The following is a 26,740-nucleotide window of genomic DNA, read 5'->3' as shown; positions in this document are numbered from 1 at the left end:
GATAATTAAAATGAATTTAATATGGGTTAATTTAGATCATAAAAGTATAAAGTATTATCTTAGTTTCCACTAAATACTGCTAAATTAAAGTTTTTATTAATATAGCCAGATGTCATCCATGTGAAATTTTCTCTCAACTTCTAGATTGTTAAGGAATCTAAATCTAGATAAACAACTGTGTCATATTGAGAACAATCAATAATAACAATATTCATTTCTTGATAAAATAAGAACATAAAAGTATCTAAACAGTTACCTTTATTAATTATTTTTAATGTTATTAAAATAAATGCCAAACATAAAAAAATTAACAAATTAAACTTTTAAAAATAGTCATAATAATTTATTAATTTATAAATATAAAAATTCAAATAATTCAATCATTTTTCAAATATTTTTTTAAATTTTTAAATATTATTTAAATCTTAAAACTTATTTTTTAAGTAAAACAATAAGTAAATTCATTTTTCTATCTTAAATATTCCACATTATTGTTAAAAAATCTTTATAATTTATTAAGTTTACTAACTTATGTTAAATTTAATTATATAATTTTACTTTAAGAATGCTAAATTATTTCAAAATTAGGTACAGACCACTTATGAATTAGACCATTGTATTCTATGCATACCAAATATTTATTTATTGTATGATATCCACATCTTCGTGGTGGTTGATTTAAACCATCTGTATACAACTATCTATCATCTAGTATATTTTTTTAGATAAAAACAAAATCTAAAGTATATTAATTGCATTCATATCGATGATATTTGTATTTTTATATTATATCTTATATTCCTGCAGGATTCAATATATATTATGTATTAAAAAGAAAGCATATATAAATATTAGAATTTAATTCAAAAGATTCCACTATTTCTATTCTAATCTAATTTGGATGATCAAGAGGATTATAAATTACCTATATATTTTCATTGATAATTTAAAATTTAAATTTATTTATATTATTTTACTTTGTTTGTATATTCGTTATACAAATAAATTCCGTGAACTCCATAAGGATCTTAGATAGGATCATAATGGCTTATAATAGCATAATAGCCTTATAAATTCTTTATTTGTTTAAAAGATCTGTCATATTATGATATTCCATAAGGTGGATAAAATTTATGTAATATATTAAAACTAAAATCCATAATATATAAAATTTGGCTAATTTAATCAAAAAGGATATATCTATTTGGGTCATTAGAATCTATGACATTAAACAATTGTGGTTTTATGTTGCCTAATATAAAGAAAAAATCAATATAAAATTTAATAGATAAAAATTATGTACCACTATACAATACAGCATCTTGATTTTTGATGTTTTTAATTTCAAACAATTAACTTGTTATATTATTATTTAAAAATATAACCCAATCTTTTTAGTAAATTGTAAATACATCAGTAAAAAATTAATTTATTCTTTAAAAAGCAATTAATGTTTCATCAATTTCATTATAAATAAGAGTTAGAAGAGAATTAGCTAAAGTATCATTTTTATTTGTGAAACAACTAACAATTAGATAAAAGCAGCTTTTACAATTATCTTGGATTAGCATCTTTATCACCATAAATTCTTTTAATTCTAATGTAATTAATTATTAATTAATTTTTATTATATTTTAATATTAGAATTACCACTTTAGAATGATTAAATTATTTGTAATATTTCATTCACGTTTGGATCAATATTCACTATTTTAATTATCTAACTAGAATCTGAAATTGCAAATAATTAACTTAAATTTCTAGTTTAATATATATTAAATTATTGTGAGATCATTTAGCTAACGCTGGCTATTTGTTTATTAGTTAAAAAAAATATAAACTTTAGATTGATAAAGTAAAATTTCTACCTAATTTGATTGGCCAAAAGAGTTAATTGTTATTTTATTAAACTAAAATAGCAAATTTGTCTAATGATATTAGAAAATAACTATTTATTTATTGCTTGATAGAAATAATTTAACATTGTGATATTCTTTATTTTATCCCTACTTATCCTATTTTTATAAAAAAAATCTAAATAATATTTTGTTATCTGTTTTATTTTACCTAATTAAAATTAGTTTAATGTAGATCCATCTTTGATATTAATTTGTATTATTTTTATTGAATTGTATAAAAACAAAGACTAGCTTTATTAATCGAAAAGCACTCCATCAAAAGGATCAAATAAAAATGATTTAATTTAATTTAGTGTGTATAAATCCAAAAAAATTATTTCTTAGCTTGTCTAAAGAATTACTGCGTTTTAATATTCTTCATAAAAGATTGAAACTAGAGATTAGGAATAGACTATGAATAAATAAGTAGAGGTTATTTCAAAAATGTTAAAAAATCTAATTATTTTACTCGATTTGCGTAAAAGCGATATTTTTTAACTAAAATCTATCACTATAAGCTCAAAATCAAAGTTGTATTCATTGTATACCATTAATATTCCTAAATTAGTTTATGGTATTGAAATAATTTTCAATATTTTATCATTCACAAAGCCATCTATATTTAAAATAGAAACAAATTAGTTTAAATCTAAATTACTATTTAAATACTGTAGTATTTGTAAAGTTAAGGGCATTAAGGAATATACTCTTTATCTAAGCATTATATTTGCTAAATTAAACTTACCATAATTGTAACCAAATAAAAAGTATTATGTAATTTCATCATCTTACTGAAAATAAAAGTAATCTTTTTAATACACTTTTTTAGTTATGCTAAATTATAGAAAAAAATAACAGAATGACTATTTTATTTTCAAAAAACTTATTAATATTTAAACATAAGCATATTTGAGATTTATATAAGTTTATAGATAATTGATAATATGAAATTTAACATATTAATTCAAATTACTTTTAAAAGTAAAATTTTTTACAATGTTTATTAAAATCATTTATATTTTACAAATTTAAAAATGTGTTAATAATAAACTATTTGCAATTAAATTTAAAAATATAATAGGTATTTAAAATTAACAGGTAAAAAAGAAAAGCTGTACTTTATAATAATTATTATCAAAATAATAGAAATTTTTGATAAAATTAAATTTGAAAAATGAGATTGAGTTAAGTATTTGAGAATCTAATATATTTATTTATGGTTTTAATTTTTTTTATCAATATTACAAATGAAGCAAGTTAAAAAAAATTAATTAAAAAAAAATGGTGATATATATCCTGTTTTTATTTTATTTATAAGATATAGATATAATTTATTTCCTATTTATAATTATTTTGAGAAATTAAATATTTATTTTACAAAAACATTTAACATAAAAAATTTTATTTATAATATATTTTCATATTTTCAGCTTTTATCTTAATCATTTTTTTAATCAACTAATATGCTTTAGTTTTTTAATGTTTAAATTGTTTTGATTAACTAATCTTAGAAGTTATATTTGTTATTAATCTATTATTCTAATTTATTTGTATTCTATTAAATTGATTGTATATTTTTATTTTATTTTAATTCTGAAGATTATTCATCTTATATGCTATACTTAGAAGAATGAGAGGCATCGTCATTTAAATCGCTTATTTATCTATTTATTTGCATCTCTTAAGAATTGTTTGAAAGTTAAAATACATGACCTTTCTCTTTAGTTGTGTTCTCCTCTATACAGTCATTGTTATTTAAATTAATATCATTATAAAATTCATTGATATTTCTAGATAAAGGATTATTAGGAGAGTTTTAATAAGAATTTGAATAAAGGTATGAACTTAGTTTTACTGAGCTTAACTAAATTTAATTTTCCTTTTATTTTTATTAATTTTTAAAAAAATAAATTTAAAAAATCAATTATTTGTTACCTCTTTATTACTTTTTTATTTTATTAAAAAGTTTTATGTTCTTTTATTTTCATGTTGAGAAAATACTTTTTCTATCTATTCATCTAATTTATTTAAAAATAAAATATTATTTATTATAAATTATTTATTTCATAAAAAATATACAACTTTTATCATTAGTTCTAAATTGAAGACTTGTATTATCTATTGATTGCCTTTTATATCTAATAAACCTTGAGCTAAAATTTTATTATACCATTTTTTAGTTTTCTTTTTTGTTTTTATTTGTTTTATAATACTCAGCTTTTAATAAAATAATGATTATAACTAATTAGCATATTTAAGAATATTTTATAAAATTTACCTGCAATAATTATGTATTTGTTCATTCTTTATTATTTATTGTACACTTTTATAATTTATTTAAAAGTTGTTAAATAAAAAATTTTATTTAAATTACTTCTGCATAATTCTTAAATGGAAAAGGCAAGTTTAGCTTTGACTTATTTTCTTAATTCTTCCATTTTTTATTATTTCTCAACAAATTTAAACTTGACTTTAAAAAACTTTTTAAAGCATTTACTTGTAAGAAGGTTAAATACAATAAGCTGTATTCTTTTCCAGAAGTTGGCTATAAACTTATTAAATATATAAAAGATAAAGGCTATATTTATTAAAAATATAATTGAGAGCGATATAATTATAAAATAACTATATGGCTAGTTTTATAAAAATAAAGAAAATAAAACAGTCAAAAAGCATGTCATGCATAGATAATTATCTATTTTTTAATTAACAGGATTATTATAAGGTTATTTATTCTCTATCAATTTCCAGTAAATTGCAACAATAATTAAAATTAGACATGCTTTAGTTATAAAGTCTTAAGAGTAATAATTAAGAACAAAAATCAAGCCCATTCTTTCAATCATGCGTACAAACTCCCAATAGTATCTATCTTTTTTATATTCACGTAGTAAATACCCGAATTTCATAACAATTCGAGGATCAGTAATATTTTATCTGTTTGAATAAAGCTTTAAAAAGAAAAAACCAGGTATTCCTACTACAAAAACAAGAAAAACTGGAAAAACTAAAATCAAACTGTAATAGTAATATTGATGGGTGTAGCATCTTTATGTAATATTAGCAAGAATATATGGTTTTCTATTGATAATTCTACAGCTTAGTAACTAAATTATAAATGAAAGAATATCAGGTTGAGTGTAAAATAAAATGAACAATCCAGATGAATATAGTATATGTCCACCAAAAGGTTTTTTTTAAAAAAAGTACCAGATTTTAATCTAAATTAAAAAGACAGTAAAATAAACAATAGGAAGCATAGTAACGAATAAAAACCTAAAGTAAATAAAGGGTAGTTCTAATTTCATTTAGCTTAGAAAGCATTCCAAATTCGATAAAGAGCTTCTAAGCGGAGAAGCAATTTACATAGGAGTTTCTATTATTCCTTTTGGAATTTGTAAGTTAAAGCCTGATAGCGAGCTAAATATTAAGAAATAATGTGCCATAAATTTTACGATAATTGCTGCTTGTGTGGATATTTTATCTTATCTAAAACTTGGCTTGTTTTATTGGACTTACTAATTTTATTCATTTTATAATGCCTAACCTGCTTAATTTCCTTCTTTAAATTAATTTATAACCTAAATTAAAATAAGAATCGTAGTTAAAAAATGTAGTTTTTTCATAATAAATTTGACATTACCTTATTTTCTCTAATTGCAATTTCATTTTTAATAGCAAAAGATAAAGATATCTGAAGTACAAAATAGCTAATAATAAGCAAATAAATGTTTGCCTTGATTTCTCTACAGTTTGTACATGAATAAGAACTTGTTTTACTATATTTATCCTACCATACTTCTCCAAAAATCTATTATTTGAATAATAAATTTATTTAATGAATCAAGTTATTAAAATAATTTAATTAATTTACATCGCATTCTTCACAAAGAGGACCAATATGTCCTTGGTAACATAAGGAGTTCATAAAACCCAATCCACCTTTACAATTAGTTCTTTGATTAAAGCAATCTAATATTACGTCAGAGTATTACTCTTCTCTCCAATTTCCTTCCTAAATTAATAATTCAGCTCCTCCCAAACATTAAGCACCTGAAGGGCATTAATAGCATTATTAAAAATCGAAAGAGTAAGTTTAATTCCCACAAATTTGGCATTCAGTTAAGTTAGATTAAACTTTTATAAAAGAATTTAAATTTCATTATTTAATGTTATGAATATTTACTTTAATTTAAATTGATAGTGGCAATTTTTTTAATTTCTCCTATTTAACACTCTCTAAACTAAACTTCTAATTTATATTAAAAGTTATTTTACACTATTAAACCATCTTAAATCTAGGATATGTGCTCAAACAAAATGTACAGATAAACTGTACTTCCAGGTACTCCAACAAATTTGTTTTATGTTATAGTCATAATAAATGTATTAAAGTCATATTATCCGTTTTATACCCCAATTAATTAATAAGAATTAATATCAGGTGTTTAAATATCAATATATATATAAGTTTTTTTTACTTATATGTAATTTTTATCAGACAGCTTAAGAATTTCATTATGTTAATCTAAAAAATGAAAAGAAAGCTGAGGTAAAAAATCTCCACTTTAAAAAGAAATAATCTTTGAAAATGTTTCATCCATCGGAATAATATTTTTTGCTGGGTTTATTAATTACACTTTTCTAGGAAAAGAATAGTCTTTATTACCATATTTTAAGGCAGAAGTATTTATGTAATTAATTTAGCTTTAAATAGGTATAATATTCTAATAAAAAATTGCTCCTCCAATCTAAGATTGAGTTTCAATAAATGAAATATTTTGTAGGAATATTATATTTTTCAATGATGAAGAAAAACTTTATTCAAAGTATCCAGATCCTCCATATTATTTAGATGAAGAAAATTAAAATATGCTATTTTAAATTCTAAATTCAAATTCTACGTCATTAGTGTTATACATATACAAATCTCCTCCGAAATTAGTAGCAACATTTTTAGAAAACTAGCAAGATAAAATATTTAATTTTTAATTAGGCATTTCTAATGAAATAGCACCTCCATTACTGGCCTATTTAATAAAAAAGATTTGATATGAATCTAAATATATTATTTAATAAATAGTTTACTAAGTTTTTTTCAAATTAAGAGTCGACTATTTCTCCTGTACTATTTTTAAATTATATAGATCCTCCGTTGCAATAAATGCATTATATATTACTTGTATTTAATTTAAAAAATTTAATTTAAGAGTTTTCAAAATACATATTTCCTTAGTTGTAAGATTAATCTTGTGATATTGTTTAATTTAAACTACCTAAGTTCATAATTTAATTAATATGTAAAGTATCACCATAAAAAATAGTTGATGAGAATTCCATAAGTCTTTACTATGGTAATAACTAACACTAATTAATAGCCAGCTGAGCTATTTTAATATCAGAATTTTAATCGCTTATGAATAACTAGTTCTAAAAAATTTCTGAATTTTAAATCGAATAGATTATCTTAAAAGCTTATTAAATATTTGAAATATTATAGTTGCTAACCTTAATTTTATTGTTCAATGAGTCTATTTATGAGCAAAATAATTGATTTTAGTAAATACTTTAAAAGAAAGGAATAATGGAAAGGGAGCTTATATCAGAAAGTATTTTGATTTGATCAAGAGTAATATCGCCTGAGTATTAAGAAAAAAATGAACAGCCTTAATCTCCATAAATGTTCGAAATTGTTATATTCTTGAAAGAAATCTGATCTTTTACTTATTTTTATTTATTTAACCTAATATTTTAAAATAAAAAATAAAATATTTTAAATTTTTCATTTATGTGATGAGTTGTGTAATTCATTTAAATATTTGAAATGAATTAATATTTTTAATTTAAATACTCAAAAATTTTAGCCAAATAAAATATATTAAATAATCGATTTTTCTCCCCCTTTTTTTATAAGTTTTAATTGAAAACTAAATAGATTATATTCCTGCTTATTATTATAATCAGTTGTTTTTATGAGATAAATAAATTTTCAACTTAATGAAAATGAGTGTAAAATTATTTCAAAGTAAATAAAAGCGATTATTAATTATATTACCCTAATTTAATCAGCTATGGACTCTCTCCTCTTAAGAATATATTTTAAAATTTAGAATTCGTCATAGTTAAATTAATTTAATTTGAGCTTGAATATACTTATATTGCTGATCCTTAAATAGAGTATGAATCAAAAAATTGGCATTCATCTATTATTATTTATAAATTTTCACTAAATGAAGACAGGTACATGAGAGGATTTTATTTTGAGTAAGAATTTTCTAGTATTGATTATGAAATCTATATAAATTGTGACTATATATTTATAAAAGCACCATCAGAATTTATATTTTTTTCAATAGTTTAATTAAATTATTAAAGATTTTTATCTGGATAAGAACTATTTTAAAACTTGCATTAATTTATATTTATCGAATTAGAAACTATCTGCATTATATTGTAAGGACCATTCGAAAAGTTATCAGTAAATACAGAATTCGTTAGATTAACTTCACCTTAAATATTTTGTATCCAAAATGAATTAGTAGAAGGAAAATAATTATTAGGCGTAGAATTGAGAAAACAATTGATAATTGAAACCTTATCAAATAAAATTTAAGATTCTGAACTTGATTATATTTAAATAGTATTTGCTGGATAATATGGTTATGTTGAATGAATATAATTTCCCTTAAACGTAGAATTATATATATTTACTGAGCTTTAGCCATTTTCAGAGTTTTATATATTGATTATTGATTAGTCCTTTGTGTAAATATATTTGAAAGATGAATTTGAGACAGAAAAATCCTAAATTTGGTAAAAATATAGTAGAGGTGGAGGTCTAATATTTTCAATTATCGGAATTTAGCTATTATATACTTAAATAGTATCTGCCTAAAAAGATATCGCTTGGAAAGCATTTAAAATTCCCATATTTTTTGTATCTATCAATGTTAGATTATTAAATTTAAAAGATGCAAGATTATAAGAACTAAATAGAGAATTTTAAGATATATTACTAACTTAAGGCTAATTATTTATTAAATTTTATAGATCTATTTGGATTATTGTATTGTTTTAAAAAACCATATCTTAACAAATTAATGCAAAATTAGGATCTTAAAGTGATGGGAACTTCATTTATGCAAAAATAGTTTATTGGGCTGATAAGATATAATTTTGGATAAATTATACTTGAGTAAATATAAAAGTGCTACTTTCTTGGGATAAATCAACTTGAGATTATTGGTTTATAATAGAATTGAAGAAAAATATATTTTATAAATTATTAAAAGCTATGTATATATTATTAGCCTAAACTGTTGTATACTGAAATAATTATCCCGATGAACTTGGATCTTAATATTTACCAGTATTGTTTTAAAAATTAAGATTATCGATAATCAAATTTGTTGAACCTTATGCTAAGCTTAAAATACTTTAACTTTGTATGCTGCATAAATTAATATTTATGTAAGAAAGCAATATCTAATTTAAAAAATTGAATTAATTTTGTATAATTTCAAAAATATTGAAAATTTAATTAAAATAATCATTAATTACTTATTAAAATAAAACTTTCAAAAAACTAATATTTTTTAATTAGAAGTTATAAAAATTACTTTAGGTGAGTCTTTAGAAACTATCAGTGGTTCTGTAATTTATAAATATTAAAATGTAGAATTTTGGAGAAGTAATGTAGAATTTATTGCTATAATTTTTCCACATTACAGAGAAACATCATTTAAATTATTGATTCCAGTAATTTAGAACTTATAATTTATCAAATCTAATTTTTAGACATTTTATACATTTAATCCACATTTAAAAGAATTTTGACTTTCTTGCTGAACAGATGTAAAATCATATTTAAAAATTGCATCTTAAAATGTGATGCTTTTAAAATTTGAAAAAGTAGCTATTTAATTGTTTTAATAAGTTAAAATAATTGAATCATTTGCTGAAAGAGGTTAGAAGTATTTTTCTTCATTAACTGAATCACTATTTTAAAACTAGGAATTATTGATTAAATAGTTTTGATTATTAGTATTAATTTTGAGATATGATTAGAGGAAACTCATCGAAACAATTGAGTGAATAAGAAAACTAGCCTTTATTTATTATTCTAAGGTTTATCTATAGCTTGTAAAAGGTTAAGTATCTGTTCCAAACCCATATTATCCTTAATTTACACTTTTAGGTTTTATTATTGGATTTGAATAATCTACTATGTTGAATATAAAATCGTTTTTACAAATCTCACAAATATTAGAATCATAATCATTAAGGACATTTCTTTATAGACAAGTGTTCATATCAATTACCAAGTTTATTTCTTAGCTAACTATTATTAATTTTTTCTAATTAGTATCAAAGAAAATAAAAGAAATGTAAGATGAATATTAAAGTTTAAATTTAAATAGAAGATTGTTTCCAGGAGGTCCTTTAACATCAAATATTCTAATTATCTAATCATCTTCTCCTTAAAAAAAAGCCCAGCCATTAATTTTATCTAAAGAACTAGATTACATCCATGTGTTATGCTTTTCTAGAATTTATTGTGTAAAATTTTAAGATATATAAATTGCTCGAATAGTTTAGGTATTATAACAATCGATTATTAATTGATTATAGGTTTCAAATAGCTCCATAGATGCTGAATTTAAGCAATTTACTTTTTATACAAATAGATTTAATTAAGTATTATAATAAGTAATTATTTACAAAAAAATGCATTTTTATATTAATAACTATTTAAGTCCCATGTATACATATTCCCATCATTATAGAGAGTCCAATATTCATTTCTAGTATAGTAAACAAATGAGTATGAAGGGTCTATATAATACCCATTTGGATACAGGCTAGATAGATCTAAATTATATAAGTGTGATTATTAGTCTATTAATGAATAAACTAAACATTAAATAGTATAATATTTGTATTTATCTTTTAGGTTACTAGCCTGCTACTAAGATATTGTAAAAAATGTTTTTTTATACAATATTCTAATACAAACATTCACTTTATTGTTAATATAAAAGGCAGCATCAAAATATATTGTATAGTAAGAATCAAGATTCATCTTTAAATACTAGGTCTATTTTTTTTGTTAAATTTAAATTTATTTTTATTATTTATAAAAGACTTAAAAAATGGTTAGTAAATATATAATTTATGAGAAAAAAAAATTGTTAATTATATTAATTAATTTTACCTCTCCCGATATGTAATTATAAAAGTAAATACCATTTTCTTAAGCGTCAATAATATTTGGATTACTATATGAGCTTGCTACTATCCAACCAGGTAGATTATCAATGGTCATAATACTTTAATTATAATTTATTCCTTTTTAAAAAGGGATTTATTTTTTAATACTAAAAGAATAATCTAAAAATATTAAGCTTTGGTTGTTAGGTGAAGGAGCAACTATTAGATTGACATCAAATAATGCATCTATTTAAGCGTTATCTGTCCACAATATATCTATTTAAAATATAGTTTAGAATAATTGAAGTTTTTATTAACATTTTGAATTAAAAATAAGATACTCATTAAATCATTATAACTGGACTTATTGAATATGTCCTCAATTGTAAGCAAGTCTTTATTTGTATAGAGCATTAATTTTTTGGTGTTTTAGATTAGCAATATTTATTAGAAATACTAAGTATGCTAGATTATGAAATTCATTTAACAGATATTATCTTATTCGTTAATGATAATTTAGTACACATAAATATTGCTTGGTTGAATGTTATTAGAGTAAACTTCACTTATATATACATAATCAAGATTATTCCAGCTCAAATATCCCATTTATGACAAAGGATTTTTACCAACTGTATAAGATATAAAATATTTATTTTGAAATAATAATTTAAAAAATTTCTTTACCATTTGTTTCGTTTACTTGTCGAAATATACTTTATTAGTCGACTGAACCTAGATACCAGCATCTCAATGTATTAATTTGACCCCCTGCTTAAATACCATAATTTGTATTAGGGATAATTACGAATCCAGCTATACCAGGAGATAGAGGAGTTTAGTTTTGATTTACTAATAATATTATGTTAACAAATATTAAATTTTACTTAAAATTTACGTATATTTAAAGTATAAAGATAAGAGACATTATCAAAATCCCAAACTTCGACTTGTGATGTTTAAAGTAGTAGATATAAATTAACTCCATCTTTAATTGTCTATACAAATGAATTAGTATTATTTGCATTGCTTAAATCCTACCAATTAACTTTAAGATAAAAATAAATAAGAATATTTATTTGTTTGTATATATATATTTTACCTGTGTAATATTAATTCATTGCGTTTCCGTTTAATAGATTTACCTACTAGGATTAAGATTAATTCATAGTTAATAATACAGTAAATGTTCCAGGAATTAAAAAAAAATTGATGTATGAAGAGTAAAGATAAGAATTAACTATTTAAAACTAATATAAATTCATAATCATTAGGTATGAATTAGAAAGAGCTATCCACTGATCTAAATCAGAGCTGTAATCAATGTAAATAAACGTTGTCTGAACTAATTACAATTATAAATCATTTTTAATTTTCTAAATTAATCATTTAGTCCATTAAATATAAAAATTACCTGTATAGTGATTTGTATATTAGTTACTTACATAATTATAATATATGAATGTAGTAGAACCAGATTGTCCATTTTGAGTAGCGATCAAAAGCATATTAGTGTTTGGAACTGCAATTATTTATTAAATTTATTCATTTTGCCTAATTGCTATAATTTATAAAACGCAAAATAAATTTGATCTAATATTGTTAATTTTACATATTTTGTTATAAAATTGAGGGCAGCTTGGGATGATTGGCTGGGAATATATTGTTATTAACAATATATATAGAATCAAAATAAAAGCCATTGATTTATTTTTTCAAGATTACTAAAATTACCTTGAATTAAATTAGTATATATCAGCTAGAAAATAAGTTAATTTTTATTATTTTTGTATGAAAGTTTTTTATTTGCTAATTAATTTACTAATTGTGAACAAATTATTAAGCTTCTTTTAAAAAAATTATTGATGTTAATTTTTATATTTGACAAAATGCAAAAAACTTCAAAAGATTAATTCTACTTTAAGCTATCTAAACAACATTTCAAATTGATGTTTTATAACCTTAATTTTTAACTACTAATATGTATTATTAATTAAAAACATTCTTGTAAGAGAAAATGAATTGAATTATTTTTTTAAAAACAGATAAAAATAAATAATAATTAAAACAATTTGATTAATTTTTAACTTATCAATATTCATTCAATCTGTTAATATGTTGAAGAAGCAAATGTAAAAAAAATAGTTAATACTTAAGTAAAATTTCAGTAAAAATTTAAATTTAGTACCTTTCTTAAATTGATATAGATAATCAATAAAATATCTAGAGTAAATTCAATAAACATAAATTGAATTAAATTAATTTACTATGAGTCACCTATTTTGTTTATTATCTTTAATTCAGCACAATCAAATAAATCAGCGTATTTTTATATAATAAATTAATATCTTGAAAATTATTGAAGTATAATTTAATTAAATAATTAGTGTTTTAGCTTCAACAATATGTATTCTTAATACTAAGCAGGTTTTTAGAATCCTAAGGTAGCAAGTGTCAATTTATTATCCTAGTCTTCAACTTCTAGATTAAAAACTGTAACAATATTAATTTTAATATAGTTTAATGAAGCTAAATAAACATTTTTCTTTTATGAGAGAACTTATTTAATATTTTAAGCAATTAACTTTAACTAAAACTAATAATAACTAAAGGAAGAAGACTAATAAGATCTTGCAAAAGTAGAATAATTCATATAGCACTTAAAAAATGAAAAATAGGTCGTTACTGTTCCAGTAATTTTAATTTAAAATAAATTTAGTTTCAAAAATAAGGAGTGACTTTAGTTTAAAAAATGTCAACAAATATAATCTAATTACTTATTTTATCAAATAGAGGTAAAACTTAAAAGAATCTAGTAATTTTTAAAATATGAATCATATTCAGTAATAATAAATGTTAAAAAGCAGTGTAACTTCACACTTGTAATCTCCTATTAATAACATTCGTGATATGTAAATAATTTTTATCTTATGGTAAAAAAATTAATTCAATTAATGTAAATAGATAGCAGTAACTTCAAAACATAGATTATACACCTTTAGCCCACTAATAAAATCAAAGCACGATTAGTAATATTAGAGAAGAATAGAAGCAATATAGCTTGAATGAAAAGTCCTCTACAAATGCTTAATCTCAAAGCATTTAATCTAACATAAACTAAAATTATTAGTCTTAATAAATTAATGGTAATATAAATTAGGTAAGTGTATCTTAACTTAGTGTAGGAACGAACTTAACCACATAAAATGGGAGTTTAAATTATGTTATCCCAGCCATGCCTTCAAATTTGATAGCAAGTCCTTATAATAAAGTTTAAAATACTTCTTAAGGATCAATTATTAATAGCGCTGTTAATATAATTAAATCACCAAAATATGATAGAGAATTAATGCAGACCAGCTAACTGAGTACTAACTAAAACTCTGGAGAAGAGCATTTAAAGAGTCATATTAGCTAACTAACAACAGAAATAGCTATATTAACAGTAAAAAAATTCTATATTCATTAATAGGTTTATCTATATTATATTTATAATTTATAGATTAAAATAGAAATATAGATTTATATAATTAAAATTTATGCATTTATATTTATAAAAAAAAGGAAAAGCTTTAAAAAATGGAGTTATAGAATGAAGGAAAAAAGCTTAAATAAAGTTAATATACATAGTAAAAATAGCATAAAAAAGATAGAAAAAATAGCAGCAAAAGTAGCAGAAGTAGCAGCTACAGTAGCAGCAATAGCAGTAATAGTAATACTAGTAATAGCAGTTCTGAAAGAGAATAAGATGATCCAAGAAAGAGAGACAAAAAAAGGAAAAAAAGCAAACAGCTTAAAAAATAGCAAGAGAATGAAATAGAAAGGCTTATGCAATAGTATTTAAATTATGTTCATGTAGATAGATATTAGCTTAACTTATTTAGGGATTCTTTTGTTAGTGAAAATAACTTCTACAAATTAAAAGACTCTAAAGATTATAAGACACTCTTTCATAAGAGCTTGATTGTTTTAATTTAAAATTTAGAAAAAATTAAGCCTTTAGTGATATAAAGCAGTGTCTTGTATGCAAATAGCCAAGGTCAAGCATTAAAAAACATGAATAGCATCAATGGAAATGGAATCTAATAGCCTTCACTTTCTCATGCAAGTAGCGCAGCTCATTTGGGATAGATATTTCAAAACACAAATTCTAGTAATATTTCAACTAATGGCTTTTCATAAAGTACAAATTTAATGCTTTCAAAAATGGGAATAATAAATTCAAATTCAACTCATAATTTACAAAGCGCTTAAGAATAGTAGGAAGACCAAAATTAGTTAAAAACTATGAATTAGCAACAAAAAAATCTTCTTTATCAATAATAATAATAATTAAAGGATGTGAATGGTTACTTATATAGTTCAAAATAACAGAGCAATCTAAATAGTGGGAGAGACCCAAATTAATGTCAAACAGAAAGAGGGGCACAATCAAAATGGGATAGTTAACAATAAATAAATTAAAATTTTGCATAAATTAGAGGTAGTCATTATGTTCCTAAATCTGCTGGTATAAGTAATGGTAAAAGCTCTTCTCCAGGAAACTAAAAGTAAAGAGTAGTATAATCAACATCATATTAAAATGAAAATATATAAAATGAAATAAGTTAAATGGATCGTAATTATATGGCTAATAATTAGCTACAAAATCATTCAGTATCTAAGCATCAAATTTAAAAAACTTTCTCTTTTATGCCTAGAGAATCTCTTCAGAATTAGATTACTAATTAATACAATGAGTAAGTTTAAATTAGAGAAAGCTACAAAATAAATGATAATTAACTTAATGGAAGTGGCATATAACATAATTTATTACACTCTAGAGAATCTTTTGGAGTTAATATAAAGCACAATTAGTAAATGACTAATCCTAACTTACCAGGATATAAACAGTAAACTAAATAATAGGGGTAAAATAAAAAAAATAACTTACAGCTAGAAGATATACCTGATGATGAAGGTATAAATAATTAGCATTAAAATATTGAAAGTGCAAAATTTAAATATAGTTAAAACGATTTCAATGATAAAATGAAATAGTATTCTAATAATTAAGATTATATACTAAATGAATAATAAAGAATACCTGACTAAAGCAAACCAAAAAGGAGTGATTAAAAATTTAGTTAGTAATAAAATCCTAATTTAAACGACAATGGATAGAAACACAATATCCATTATTAATAATAGTCTCCAAAATAACCATATTAAGAAGAATATAATTATGAAGAAATTCCAGATAACTACTCAAACAATTCTGAAAGACAAAAAAGATCAAAAAGTAGAAATAAAAGTAACTTTTATTTAATTAATCTCATTAAAATAATAATTTATTTTTAGGTTCAAATAGGTATGAAACTGAAAAAAGAGCATCCACTTTAAATGAAATAGATTTTGATACTTAATCAGTGAATTCTAAATCAAGTAAATACTTACCTAATGACGAGGCTGGAAGATAAAGATATTACACAGCAAACTTATAACATAAGAATGGTAATGATGAGAGACTAAGAACAAGCTAAAATAGTAGAGTATCAATTCATAGAGACAGTAAAAAAGAAATACCTGCAAATGAATAATGTACACATGTTGGTTGCCCTAATGGATCATGTTGTATACATATTTATGCTTAATAAAAACAAAAAAAAGAAAGAACAAGCCATTTCTTTAAGACTTAAGAAAGAGACGAAAAAATAATACCAGATATCAGTCAAATTCCTAAAAGAGCAAAACCTGCTATTTAATTCTAAAAAACAAACTTTGATATAATAACAAATACAGAACCAAGCAAAAATAAATAATGAAAATAAATAAATAAATTAAAAAATATATATATAATAAACCAATTTAATTAGTTTAAATAAAATTTAGTAATAAATAAATTTAAAAAATAATTATTTTCTTAAAATGTTTAATTTCTATATAGATTATCTAAAATGCATTCTTGAGTGAAATTTAAAAAATAAATTTAACAATAAAATTAAAAAAAAAATACTATTTCAATTAAAAGATTCAAAATTTTATTTTTTAGATATTTATTTAAAAATAAATATTAATAGTACCATTATAATTTTATAATGTAGATCTCATAAATTTAAACTTTTTTACCTATGGCCGATTTTTTGAAAATTTAAAAATAATTATCCATCCATATATGAAAAATGGGGTTGGAGAGGTAACTACCCACTTTGAATACACAAAAAAAAAATAATTTGAAAGTTATATAAACTATCTATCATATTTACTATATTTAATACATGAAACATTTTTGAAACAATAATTATAACTTTTTAAACATATCAGCAAATTGTTTAAAGTAAATGATATAAAATGATATGCTTTTGAGACTTATTTTAAAATTGCAAATGAAAAATAATAAATTGAAATGAAGAGCTGATGATTGTTGTTACGTTTAAATTTTGACTATATATTTATTATGTTTCTTAAATTAATTGTTAAAACAATGTTAATAATTATTATAAATCTTATAAGTCTATTTTTTTTCATAGCATTTTTCAAAGATTACTAATTTATTAATTAATTAATTAATCAATCAATCATTCAATCACTAACTCAATTATTCAATCAATTAATAATTTAATCTACAGAAAATTAAATTAGAGAAGATAGATAGATATATAGATTTGAAGAAATAAAGGTAGTGAGAGCAAATCTTAGATCTATTAAGAATTAGCATTATGATATTAAATAATTTTTTTCAAGATTTAGACTATGCATAGAATAGAAAATCAAGTAGATTATTTAAAGTGATTGAAATAACTCACTAATTTTAACAATCAAATTCACTAAAAGCTTATTTATTTAAATTAATATGAAGATCGCCAGTAAAAGATGTATGTGAAGAAAGGGAGTTTAAAAAGAATTCAGAGTGCAGTAAATAAAAAAGGGAATAGCTCAACATCTAAAGATAAGAGTTTAAATAATTTATTGGGATTAAAGAATGAAAGTTTAGCAGAGAAATATTTTTCAATGAACCAAAAGTAAAAAGGTTTAAAGAACGGTCTTTTAGAAAATTATAATGAATTAGATGAGATGATACATAACTACCTATTCACTAATAATTAGCAATAGACACCAATACTAACTTCAAAGACAGCTACTACATTTTAATTCTAAAACGAGTCTCGGTTTACTCGTACAAGCAGTAAAAATCTACTCCTTTCATAGAATTATGTGCCTTCATATGGTATTATATTACACATAATTTACTTTATTTGTATCAAAATTTTGAAGCATGCATAAAACAAAAAAGACAGGTTTATTATCATTTTAAAACATACTTTTTAGATTTATATGCAGCTTTTGAAGTTTAAAAAAACTTATTAAGTTTAAGATATAGCTTTAGAAACTTGATTTTTGTATTATATTTAAAATTAATATTAATAAAATGAATATTTTTTATCATCTATTATTTGTAGATATAATTTAGAAATCCAAACAACATAATTTTAAAAGCTTCTTGTTAATAAACAATCTTATTATCAAAATCTAATCCTAAAAGAATTTAAGCTTTCAAAGGGGATACTAGATAATATAATTAATAAATCAAGTTATTTTTTATAAGTTTTACTAAATTTTTACTGTTAGAAGAAGTTAAAAACTCCTTAAATTAAATATAGATAATGGTGTCAGCGATGGGCTTAAAGTAGACTCAATTACAGAAAAAGTAGTAAAAAATTGGAATATCCAAAGCGTTAACTAAAATGGTACTAATTAAATTTATGAAGGTTAATCAGAAAGCTAAAGCAATATGGGTTCATCTTCGAATCCTTCATTTGTAGAAGATAAAATTAAGCGCACTAAATAAATTTATAATAATCTTAATAATGTAGAATATAATTTTTTGAACACAAATACTACTAGTACATGTAATACTAAAGAAGATAATTAGCTAACATCCAGTAAAAAACTTGAGGATAATAGGATTAATAATTTTACTGCCCACCTTTCAGGTAAATTGAGCGGATATGATAACTCAAATATTTTAGATAATAATACAACTAATAATACAACTTCTATTAGAAGTAGCAAAATCAACTCTACTCCATCTAATGCTAATAATACTACTGGTTAAAGTACTCCTAGCTATGCTATGGGAACAATAGTTAGTAATAATAAAACAAATTAGGCTCGTAGATTTTCTCGTGTTAGACCAGTAACAGCAGCAATAGGCAAAAATAATAATATTTTAGCTGAAAAATAGGAATAATCTCATAATATTGAACCTTAAAGGACAGCGACTACTACTATGAAGCCTTGGTTAAGACATGAATTATTTACAAAAAAACAGAAGGGAGAATTAATGAGTGAATTTGATGAAAATATGGCCTTGAAAAAATATGCAAATGTAGAAATTGAATCAGATGATGATGGAGAAAATGAACACTCTAAATCAAGAAATTAGCTTAATGAATTCTCAGAAAAAATAAAAAAAAGTAACAAGAGCATTGAAATATAAAAAGATTAATCTTAAGATGACTCTGTCAGAAGTTCGAATTAATAAAGAAGAAAAACAGATGAATTAGGAAAAGGATTCTCAGGCTATAACAAACTATTAAGAAGTGAGTCAAATAAAATGGATTAAAATATTTGTGATAATATCATTAAAGATTGTGAAAATATTCTAAACAAAATACAGAGAAGAGATAATTAGTTATATAGTTCAATAAAAAAAGAAAATTCTTCCTATCAAAATAAGGATGTATCTAAAGCTAATTTATCAGGACGTGGTTCTTCTTTAAAAAGTTCTTTAAAGGTATAAAATTCTATCACTCGTCCTTAAAGCGTGAAGAGAATACCTTCAAATAATAACCTGTTTGGTGGACCAGAGGACCTTTTTGATGAAAAAAATCAAAATGGTAATGATGATGACATTTAAACACTCTAAAAAATAGCTAACTAGCTCCTCAAAAAAAAATTAGCTCTTAAAGAAAACATATCTGAAGCAGAAGAGAGTCCTTTATTTTCTTCTAAAAATATTAAAATTTCTAAAGGATTTAGTTAACAAATAGGCTAAAGATAGTATCCTCATCGCTAATATTCTAAAGACAAGGAAGATAGTTTAAAATAAAATGGTAACGAACTCAGCTAAATTTAAGAGCTGCAAGAGCAAGAAGGTATATTCGGGGAATAAATTCTAAAATAAACTCCAAATATATATAAAAAAAGTAACTCTCTTCCTCGTTCATAAAGTTCAGCTAAGCAAAATAATAAATATGTTGAAAGTAGTACCAAAATACCTCTAACTGATACTAAGGAAAAATTAACTTAAGAAGCTCTTAAAGTTACAACAACAATTGCTAAGAATATTTAAAAATTCAGTGGAAGTTTTTCGAATGGTAATTAAAATACCATACTATAAAGACCAGAATCGAAAAGATTATCAACAAGCGGAGCTATCATTAATATGAATGCTGCTGCTACAGGTGCTATTTCATAAGTAGCATTAAACTCAAATGGATTTTTAATAAATTCCCTAAAAAGAAACTCTGAATAAATTGATAAGTCAGAAAAAACTGGTAAAGAAAACATAAGATCACTAGCTCAAACTATGAAGATATAGTCTTTCACAAATGATTAGCAGAAAAAGAAAGAAGATTAGTTGAATAACTCAAACACAAACAATAATAATGAAGATAAAAAGTAATAATAATAAGCAGCTGTTAACAAGAATTCTCGCCCTGCAACAGCAGCTTTTACTAAATAGGGAAGCTCATTTAGTGATACAAGCTCAAACAATAATTAAACCACTAACAAATTAATGGAAAGATTTGAAATAAAAGCCTGCATTGGAAAAGGATCATATGCTGTAGTAAAGCTTGCGAGAGATACTCATACTGATAAGAATGTAGCTATAAAAATGTATGATAAATATAAATTAATAGACCCTTAAAAGCGCAACAATGTGAAAAGAGAAATTGCCATTTTAAATAAACTTGATCATTCTAATATCATTAAACTTTATTAAACAATTGATACAAGATCTTCTGTTAACCTTGTTATGGAATATATTTCAAGTTAATCTTTAAGGTAAATTCAATATTTTTAATTAAGACATAAAATTTAATAAACCAATAATTAAATTAGATAATTCATGAAAGCACAAGAAGGAAGACAACTTGAAGAAAGATATGCAAGACTTATATTTAAATAATTAGTAAGTGCAGTGCAATATTGCCATGAATGGGAAGTAATTCATAGAGATATAAAATTAGAAAATGTTATGCTAGATATCAGTAATAATCATTAAATAAAATTAATTGATTTTGGATTCGCTATACGTATCCCTTCTGATAAAAAACTAAATATTTTTTGTGGTACTCCTAGCTATATGTCTCCTGAGATCACTAAAAAGAGAGAATACTTTGGTAAGCCAGCAGACGTTTGGAGTTTAGGAGTAGTTTTATATGCTCTTGTTTGTGGGAGATTCCCTTTTAAAGGTAATTTGTTGAAATATAATCTTATATTCCAAAGTATTTTTCTTATGAAAAAGAAAAACAAACTTTTGCATTTTGGTGTTTTATTAAAATTTATTTATTTTCAAAAAATATGAAAAGGCAAAGATGATAATGACTTATTTAGAAAGATATAGAGTGGAGATTTTAAAATACCTGGAAATGTAAGTTAATCTGCAACAAGATTAATAAACAAATTACTAAAGCTTAATCCCGAAGATAGACCAACTGCTAAAGAAGTAAATAAAAATAACTTTTTTAAATAATAATCTAATAAAATAAATTTTAATAAACTAAAAAAGATTCTCTCAGACAGGTGGTTTATGGAGTGAAAATGAAAAATAAAATAAAGTTTAGAAATATAAAAAAATAAAATTTAAACTGTAAAATTAAAATAAATAAATAATAAAAATACTACTTACATACTACTAAACTGATTAAATTTGCAATTAATTAAAAAAATGTCAAAAATTGAAGAAAATAAGCAAGCAAGCTATTCAATTTGCTATCTCACAATATACAAATAAATTACACCCAAATATAATCTTAAATTTACTTTTTAAGAATGGAGTGTTTAAACCCACACTTTGTGATTATAATGTAAATAGATATAATGATAATTTTTATATATTTCACTTGTTTGTTTGTATAATTGTCTTTTTGAATGTCATTTAATACACATACATAATTCTTGTATAAACATTTAGAACTAAATATTTGATAAAAAAATAAGATTTAAGACAATTAATTAATTTATAAAATACAGTATTTGATAGAATAATCTAATTTAAAAGGGGAATCTATTGTTTTATCATATTTATGAAATCTAAATATGCTAGTAAAAATAAATTTAATTGTAGCAAAATTATTAACTCTACTTCATTTTTATAGATTATCATTTATTATTTAATCTTTTTTTAAATTATAATTGCATTTTAACTAAACAGGTATTAATGAACCACTAGTATAATTAAGTGGAAGTTCATTAGAGGCAGAGCAAATGGATTACATGATAAAAAAGAAAGACCAACAAAAAAATATTTCTATTATTTGTGAAAATAAAAATATTAGTGATTCAAGCAAAAATTCAAGCCTTTATTAGAATAATTTAAAAAGTTAGGACTAGAGATCAGATTATGTGATTGAAAGAAGATTAAGTAGTAAAAAAATGAGTTGGAGAAAACGATTAGTTAGATTCTTCACGCAATCTCAAGAGAAAAACATAAATTATGAAAATCCCTCTAATTTCTTTAATTAAGTAATTTAAGATTTGTCTAACGATAATATTGGATTTGAATAAAAAGGTAATATACATTCATTTTTTTTTAAAACAATTTTTGATAAACTTTTTAGATTTAATCTATTTGCCTATTTCATCAAACAACATTAATTTTTTCTATTGAAAACAGAGTACTTTTTTCACTTATTAATTTTAGATTAATTAGAATAAAAAGAATAACCTAAATAAATATATAAAGGAATAAAAATAAATGAGTAATCATGCATGAATTGAAAAGTTTAATTTGTGATTATTTTTTCTAAAATATTTAACCAAAATTTTGAGTGATTTAATAGAATTTTATTTAAATCTATATATTGTATAAATTAATTAGGAATGAAAAGATACATAAGTGGAGAAAAGACATAGGATATTTAAAATCCTTCACCATACCCTATGTTTAATTGTGAAAGCCCTTATTTAATATTTTGGGAAATATTAGTATATTCACAGTGTGTCATTTACTTTTTTTTGATTCCTCTAGAAATATTTTTCCCTGATCAAGTTAGAAACCACTAAATAACTCAAATATTTTAACTAATATTAATAAGTCTCTTGACTATCAATTTTTTCTAAGTATTGAACACAAGCATGTATATTCATGGTGAACTAATTAAAAATAGAGCTGTCATTTTTAAAAAAAGAATTCGTAACTGGCAGTTTTTTATTGATGTTATTTGCCTCACAATAATTATTCTCGATATGTTGATTTAAGAAACTCGCTTTCCCTCTTTTGCTATAGTTTTTTACTTAAAAATAACAACGATATTCAGATTTGATAAAAAATTTCTCAATTTAATATAGCTGATGAGAAGAATGAAAGCAGGATACTTGCTAATCAGACTTACTTGTGGAATTATGTTTCTTTGTCATATTGCAGCCTGTATTTATCTTAAAGTTGGATAATACTAACTGAATGGATATTCTTAAGATTAAATTGATGACGATAAACCTTAATCTTGGCTTGCTCCTTATTTGAAATATCCTTTCTTTATTTAATTTTTATGGGCCTTATATTGGGCTGTAACGACAATTTTGACTGTAGGATATGGAGATATTACTCCAAAGGAACCAAATGAAGTTGTGGTTACTATAATATGCATGCTTATTTCTTGTGTTATATTCGCTTATTGCATTAATAGTATTTGGGAAATTTTACAGGATCTAAAAAAAAAAGAAGTTAAGTACATGTAAGCTTAATTTCTCCCATAAGCAAAATCAATATTTAATTAATTTACATATTTTTTATTATTATAAAGGGAAATAATGAATGCAATTAATAGATATATGAGAGATAAAAGTGTAAATACTTAACTCAAGTTGAAGATTAGAGCTTACATTTAGTATTACTATAAAAAATAAAAATCAAGAGATGAAGGTATGGAGCAAGTAATTATTAGTAAATTACCACCTAATTTAAGAGAAGAGCTTATTTATTAATCTCATATTGAGATTTTTGAAAAAGTTAATTGGATGAAGTATTTTTCAGAAGAATTTATAAAGAATTTAGCATTCTAAATAGAAGAATATCACTATCCTGAGAGAGAACCAATTTATTGTGTAAATAAGCATTAGTTCATTTAAATATTTAAGTAAATTTTAAAAAATTAGATGGGAGAAGATTTAGATAATGAATTCAACACTTAAGGTTTGTACTTTGTCAAAGAAGGAACTGTAGAGTGTTATATTCCTTATAGTGAAGGAAAAACAGAAAATGCAGTCTTTGAAAGATAATTAGTATAAGAAAATGGGTATGGAATAGATACCCTAAAATAATAAAGGAAAAAAAACCTTGGAATACCTATTAAATCTCTAAAAAAAGACATTTACTTAAAAAATTTAGTGAAAAACTAACATTTTGGTGAAACAAGTATTTTTTTGAATGAACAAATTCCTTTTTCTGTAAAGAGTGTAGATTTTTCCACTGTCTATAAAATTTCAAGAAAAAATTTCATTGAAACAATTAAAAAATTTCCAGATGATTATGTAATTTTATTTATTTCAGCTTAATAATTAATTTAAAAAATTATGCTTAACTCCTTATTATGTCATTAAAAAAATTGTCTAATAAAATGATAACATTTATGATTATTCCTGCCAAAAAACAAAAATTTTATTTAAAACTTAATTTCATTTAACAAAATAAATCTTTTTAATTTAAATTATTAAACAAAATACTTACTCCATTTCAATTTGGATTACAACATATTTTATCTTTAAAATAATGCAGGAGATATTTTGTGAGATCAAAGATGAACTTGAATTCAGACAGTACAGAAAGAGATTTCCCAAATTTAATTGTGAATATTGTAATAAGAATACTAAAATAGACAATTACTAACATTAAATAATTGAATGTCCAAATATTATACCTCATATTTGCTAGAGAGTAATTAATATTAATTTAAATGTAAAATAAATTTATTCATAAATAAATAAATAAAAATAAAAAGTAACAAAATATTGATTTTGTCAAAAATTAAAATGAAATACAAGTAAGAAACAAAAGTTTCAAAAGATTAAAGAAAAGAGAATTACATAGTATAAGAAATATTTATCTCATTCAATCTTTTGCAAAAAGGGCAGCTTAAAACTTTGGTGATTATTTACTCTTTGATGAAATTAGCTTTTCTAGAAGCTCTTTTATTAGTTAAACTTCTCAGCAAGCAATTTTAGAAAAAGATGATGAAAGTGAGAATGAAGATTCATAACCTATCAAACCAAAGAAAGTACGTAGGAACAATCATAAGTTTAGAACTCTTACTGAAGATGTATCATCACCAAAAGTTTAGTCATTGTAAGATTAAGGAGATCCTTTCTTTTCTATAACTAATTAAGACAATCTGGATATTGATTAATAACATTACTATAGCGAATAAGAAGAATATTAAGATGATATTCCTATCTCAAACAAAAGATATAGCCAAGATTTTGTTGCTATAATATCAGATGAAGATACTTATGGGTTTTCAAAAAACAAAACAATATCCTCTTAATAGTTCAAAGGCCATAAGCAAAAAGATGGCAAGCTTATAAATTAATATAATAAAGATTAGAAATAAAAATAAGAAGATATAAATATAGCTAGAAACTAATCCAGCTAACATAATTAGAATGATTAAAATAAATACAGTAATATTTAGGGTATTAATGTTAGAAAATAAAAATACTCAAAGTAATATTTTGGTTCATAAGTGAGATTAGAATCAAGCTAATAAAAGCTACAATAAAATGCTTAAACTAAAAGCATTAATGTAGTTAGTTCTGAAAAGTAAACTTAGCTAGTTTAAGAAACTACAACAAGCAATAATGTGATTAATTAACAACAATCCATCTAGAATACGATAGAATCTTATCTTGCTGAAATTAAGTAAATGATAAAGAATGAAATTCAAAAGAATAAATAACAGAGTTAGGTACTAAAACAGCCATAAAACTACAATTCCATCAAAGAAAACTAAGACACTTTTGGCAACCACTTAATTCAAACTTAATAATTAAATAATTTACCAAACGATGCAGAAAATTATATAAATTAAAATAGAAATTAATTAAATTTAAATGATAATTAATAGTCGATAATTGATGATTAAGACCTATTTATCTAGGAGTTTGACAAAATGTTTAAATTTAAAACTTACAAAACAGACTACAACTACGATATTGTGATTGATAAATTTAAAAGATAAAGAAAAAGAGTTTTAAAGCAAACTTAAAGGTAAAATAATGGACGTAGAGCAACATAATCAAAGGCAAACTTAAAATCTAGGAAATCTTCCATTAATACAGATTTAGGATTTTCTAAAGCTAAAAAAAATAATAAAAAAGACAGAACTAAGAACAGTTAATTAAATGATCTATGAAAGTATTCAAATTTA

General features: G+C 22.5%; 5 protein-coding genes across 5 annotated transcripts; 3 read left to right on the top strand and 2 right to left on the bottom strand. All coding sequences in view use genetic code 6, as the record gives it.

Annotated features, from left to right (window-relative positions):
- Positions 1 to 810: 810 nt before the first annotated feature.
- On the bottom strand, positions 811 to 1,459 carry TTHERM_000663858 (transmembrane protein, putative; the record flags this gene model as incomplete). The annotated part of the gene is made up of 3 exons (XM_012798599.1): positions 811 to 925; positions 978 to 1,252; positions 1,304 to 1,459. The coding sequence occupies 3 exons, from the start codon at positions 1,457 to 1,459 to the stop codon at positions 811 to 813; spliced, it is 546 nt and encodes a 181-aa protein (XP_012654053.1).
- A 1,865-nt stretch (positions 1,460 to 3,324) lies between these two features.
- Positions 3,325 to 12,811, bottom strand: TTHERM_00663880 (transmembrane protein, putative; the record flags this gene model as incomplete). Its single annotated transcript, XM_001020154.2, has 18 exons — positions 3,325 to 3,777; positions 3,834 to 3,916; positions 3,981 to 4,115; positions 4,177 to 5,479; positions 5,542 to 5,709; positions 5,773 to 6,035; positions 6,085 to 6,928; positions 6,987 to 7,641; positions 7,954 to 9,383; positions 9,518 to 10,569; positions 10,620 to 10,995; positions 11,113 to 11,384; positions 11,450 to 11,740; positions 11,796 to 11,960; positions 12,007 to 12,156; positions 12,211 to 12,453; positions 12,523 to 12,669; positions 12,721 to 12,811. The coding sequence occupies 18 exons, from the start codon at positions 12,809 to 12,811 to the stop codon at positions 3,325 to 3,327; spliced, it is 8,121 nt and encodes a 2,706-aa protein (XP_001020154.2).
- A 702-nt stretch (positions 12,812 to 13,513) lies between these two features.
- TTHERM_00663900 (hypothetical protein) lies at positions 13,514 to 16,912 on the top strand (the record flags this gene model as incomplete). The annotated part of the gene is made up of 6 exons (XM_001020156.2): positions 13,514 to 13,603; positions 13,721 to 13,801; positions 13,902 to 14,020; positions 14,073 to 14,553; positions 14,673 to 16,401; positions 16,449 to 16,912. 6 exons carry the CDS (start codon positions 13,514 to 13,516, stop codon positions 16,910 to 16,912), a joined length of 2,964 nt encoding a protein of 987 aa, XP_001020156.2.
- Positions 16,913 to 18,098: 1,186 nt separating this feature from the next.
- TTHERM_00663910 (Serine/Threonine kinase domain protein) lies at positions 18,099 to 21,915 on the top strand (the record flags this gene model as incomplete). Its single annotated transcript, XM_001020157.2, has 5 exons — positions 18,099 to 18,315; positions 18,749 to 21,158; positions 21,216 to 21,568; positions 21,686 to 21,822; positions 21,886 to 21,915. The coding sequence occupies 5 exons, from the start codon at positions 18,099 to 18,101 to the stop codon at positions 21,913 to 21,915; spliced, it is 3,147 nt and encodes a 1,048-aa protein (XP_001020157.2).
- Positions 21,916 to 22,402: 487 nt separating this feature from the next.
- TTHERM_00663920 (cation channel family protein) lies at positions 22,403 to 26,725 on the top strand (the record flags this gene model as incomplete). The annotated part of the gene is made up of 7 exons (XM_001020158.2): positions 22,403 to 22,421; positions 22,531 to 22,887; positions 23,197 to 24,052; positions 24,122 to 24,422; positions 24,474 to 24,848; positions 25,093 to 25,251; positions 25,316 to 26,725. 7 exons carry the CDS (start codon positions 22,403 to 22,405, stop codon positions 26,723 to 26,725), a joined length of 3,477 nt encoding a protein of 1,158 aa, XP_001020158.2.
- Between the last annotated feature and the right edge of the window lie 15 nt (positions 26,726 to 26,740).

Source organism: Tetrahymena thermophila (assembly GCF_000189635.1).
Source record: "Tetrahymena thermophila SB210 genomic scaffold scf_8254577, whole genome shotgun sequence".
In the NCBI taxonomy this organism is placed as follows: Eukaryota; Ciliophora; class Oligohymenophorea; order Hymenostomatida; family Tetrahymenidae; genus Tetrahymena; species Tetrahymena thermophila.
The sequence above is the reverse complement of the archived record's forward strand: the minus strand, read 5'-3'. Positions and strand labels throughout refer to the sequence as shown.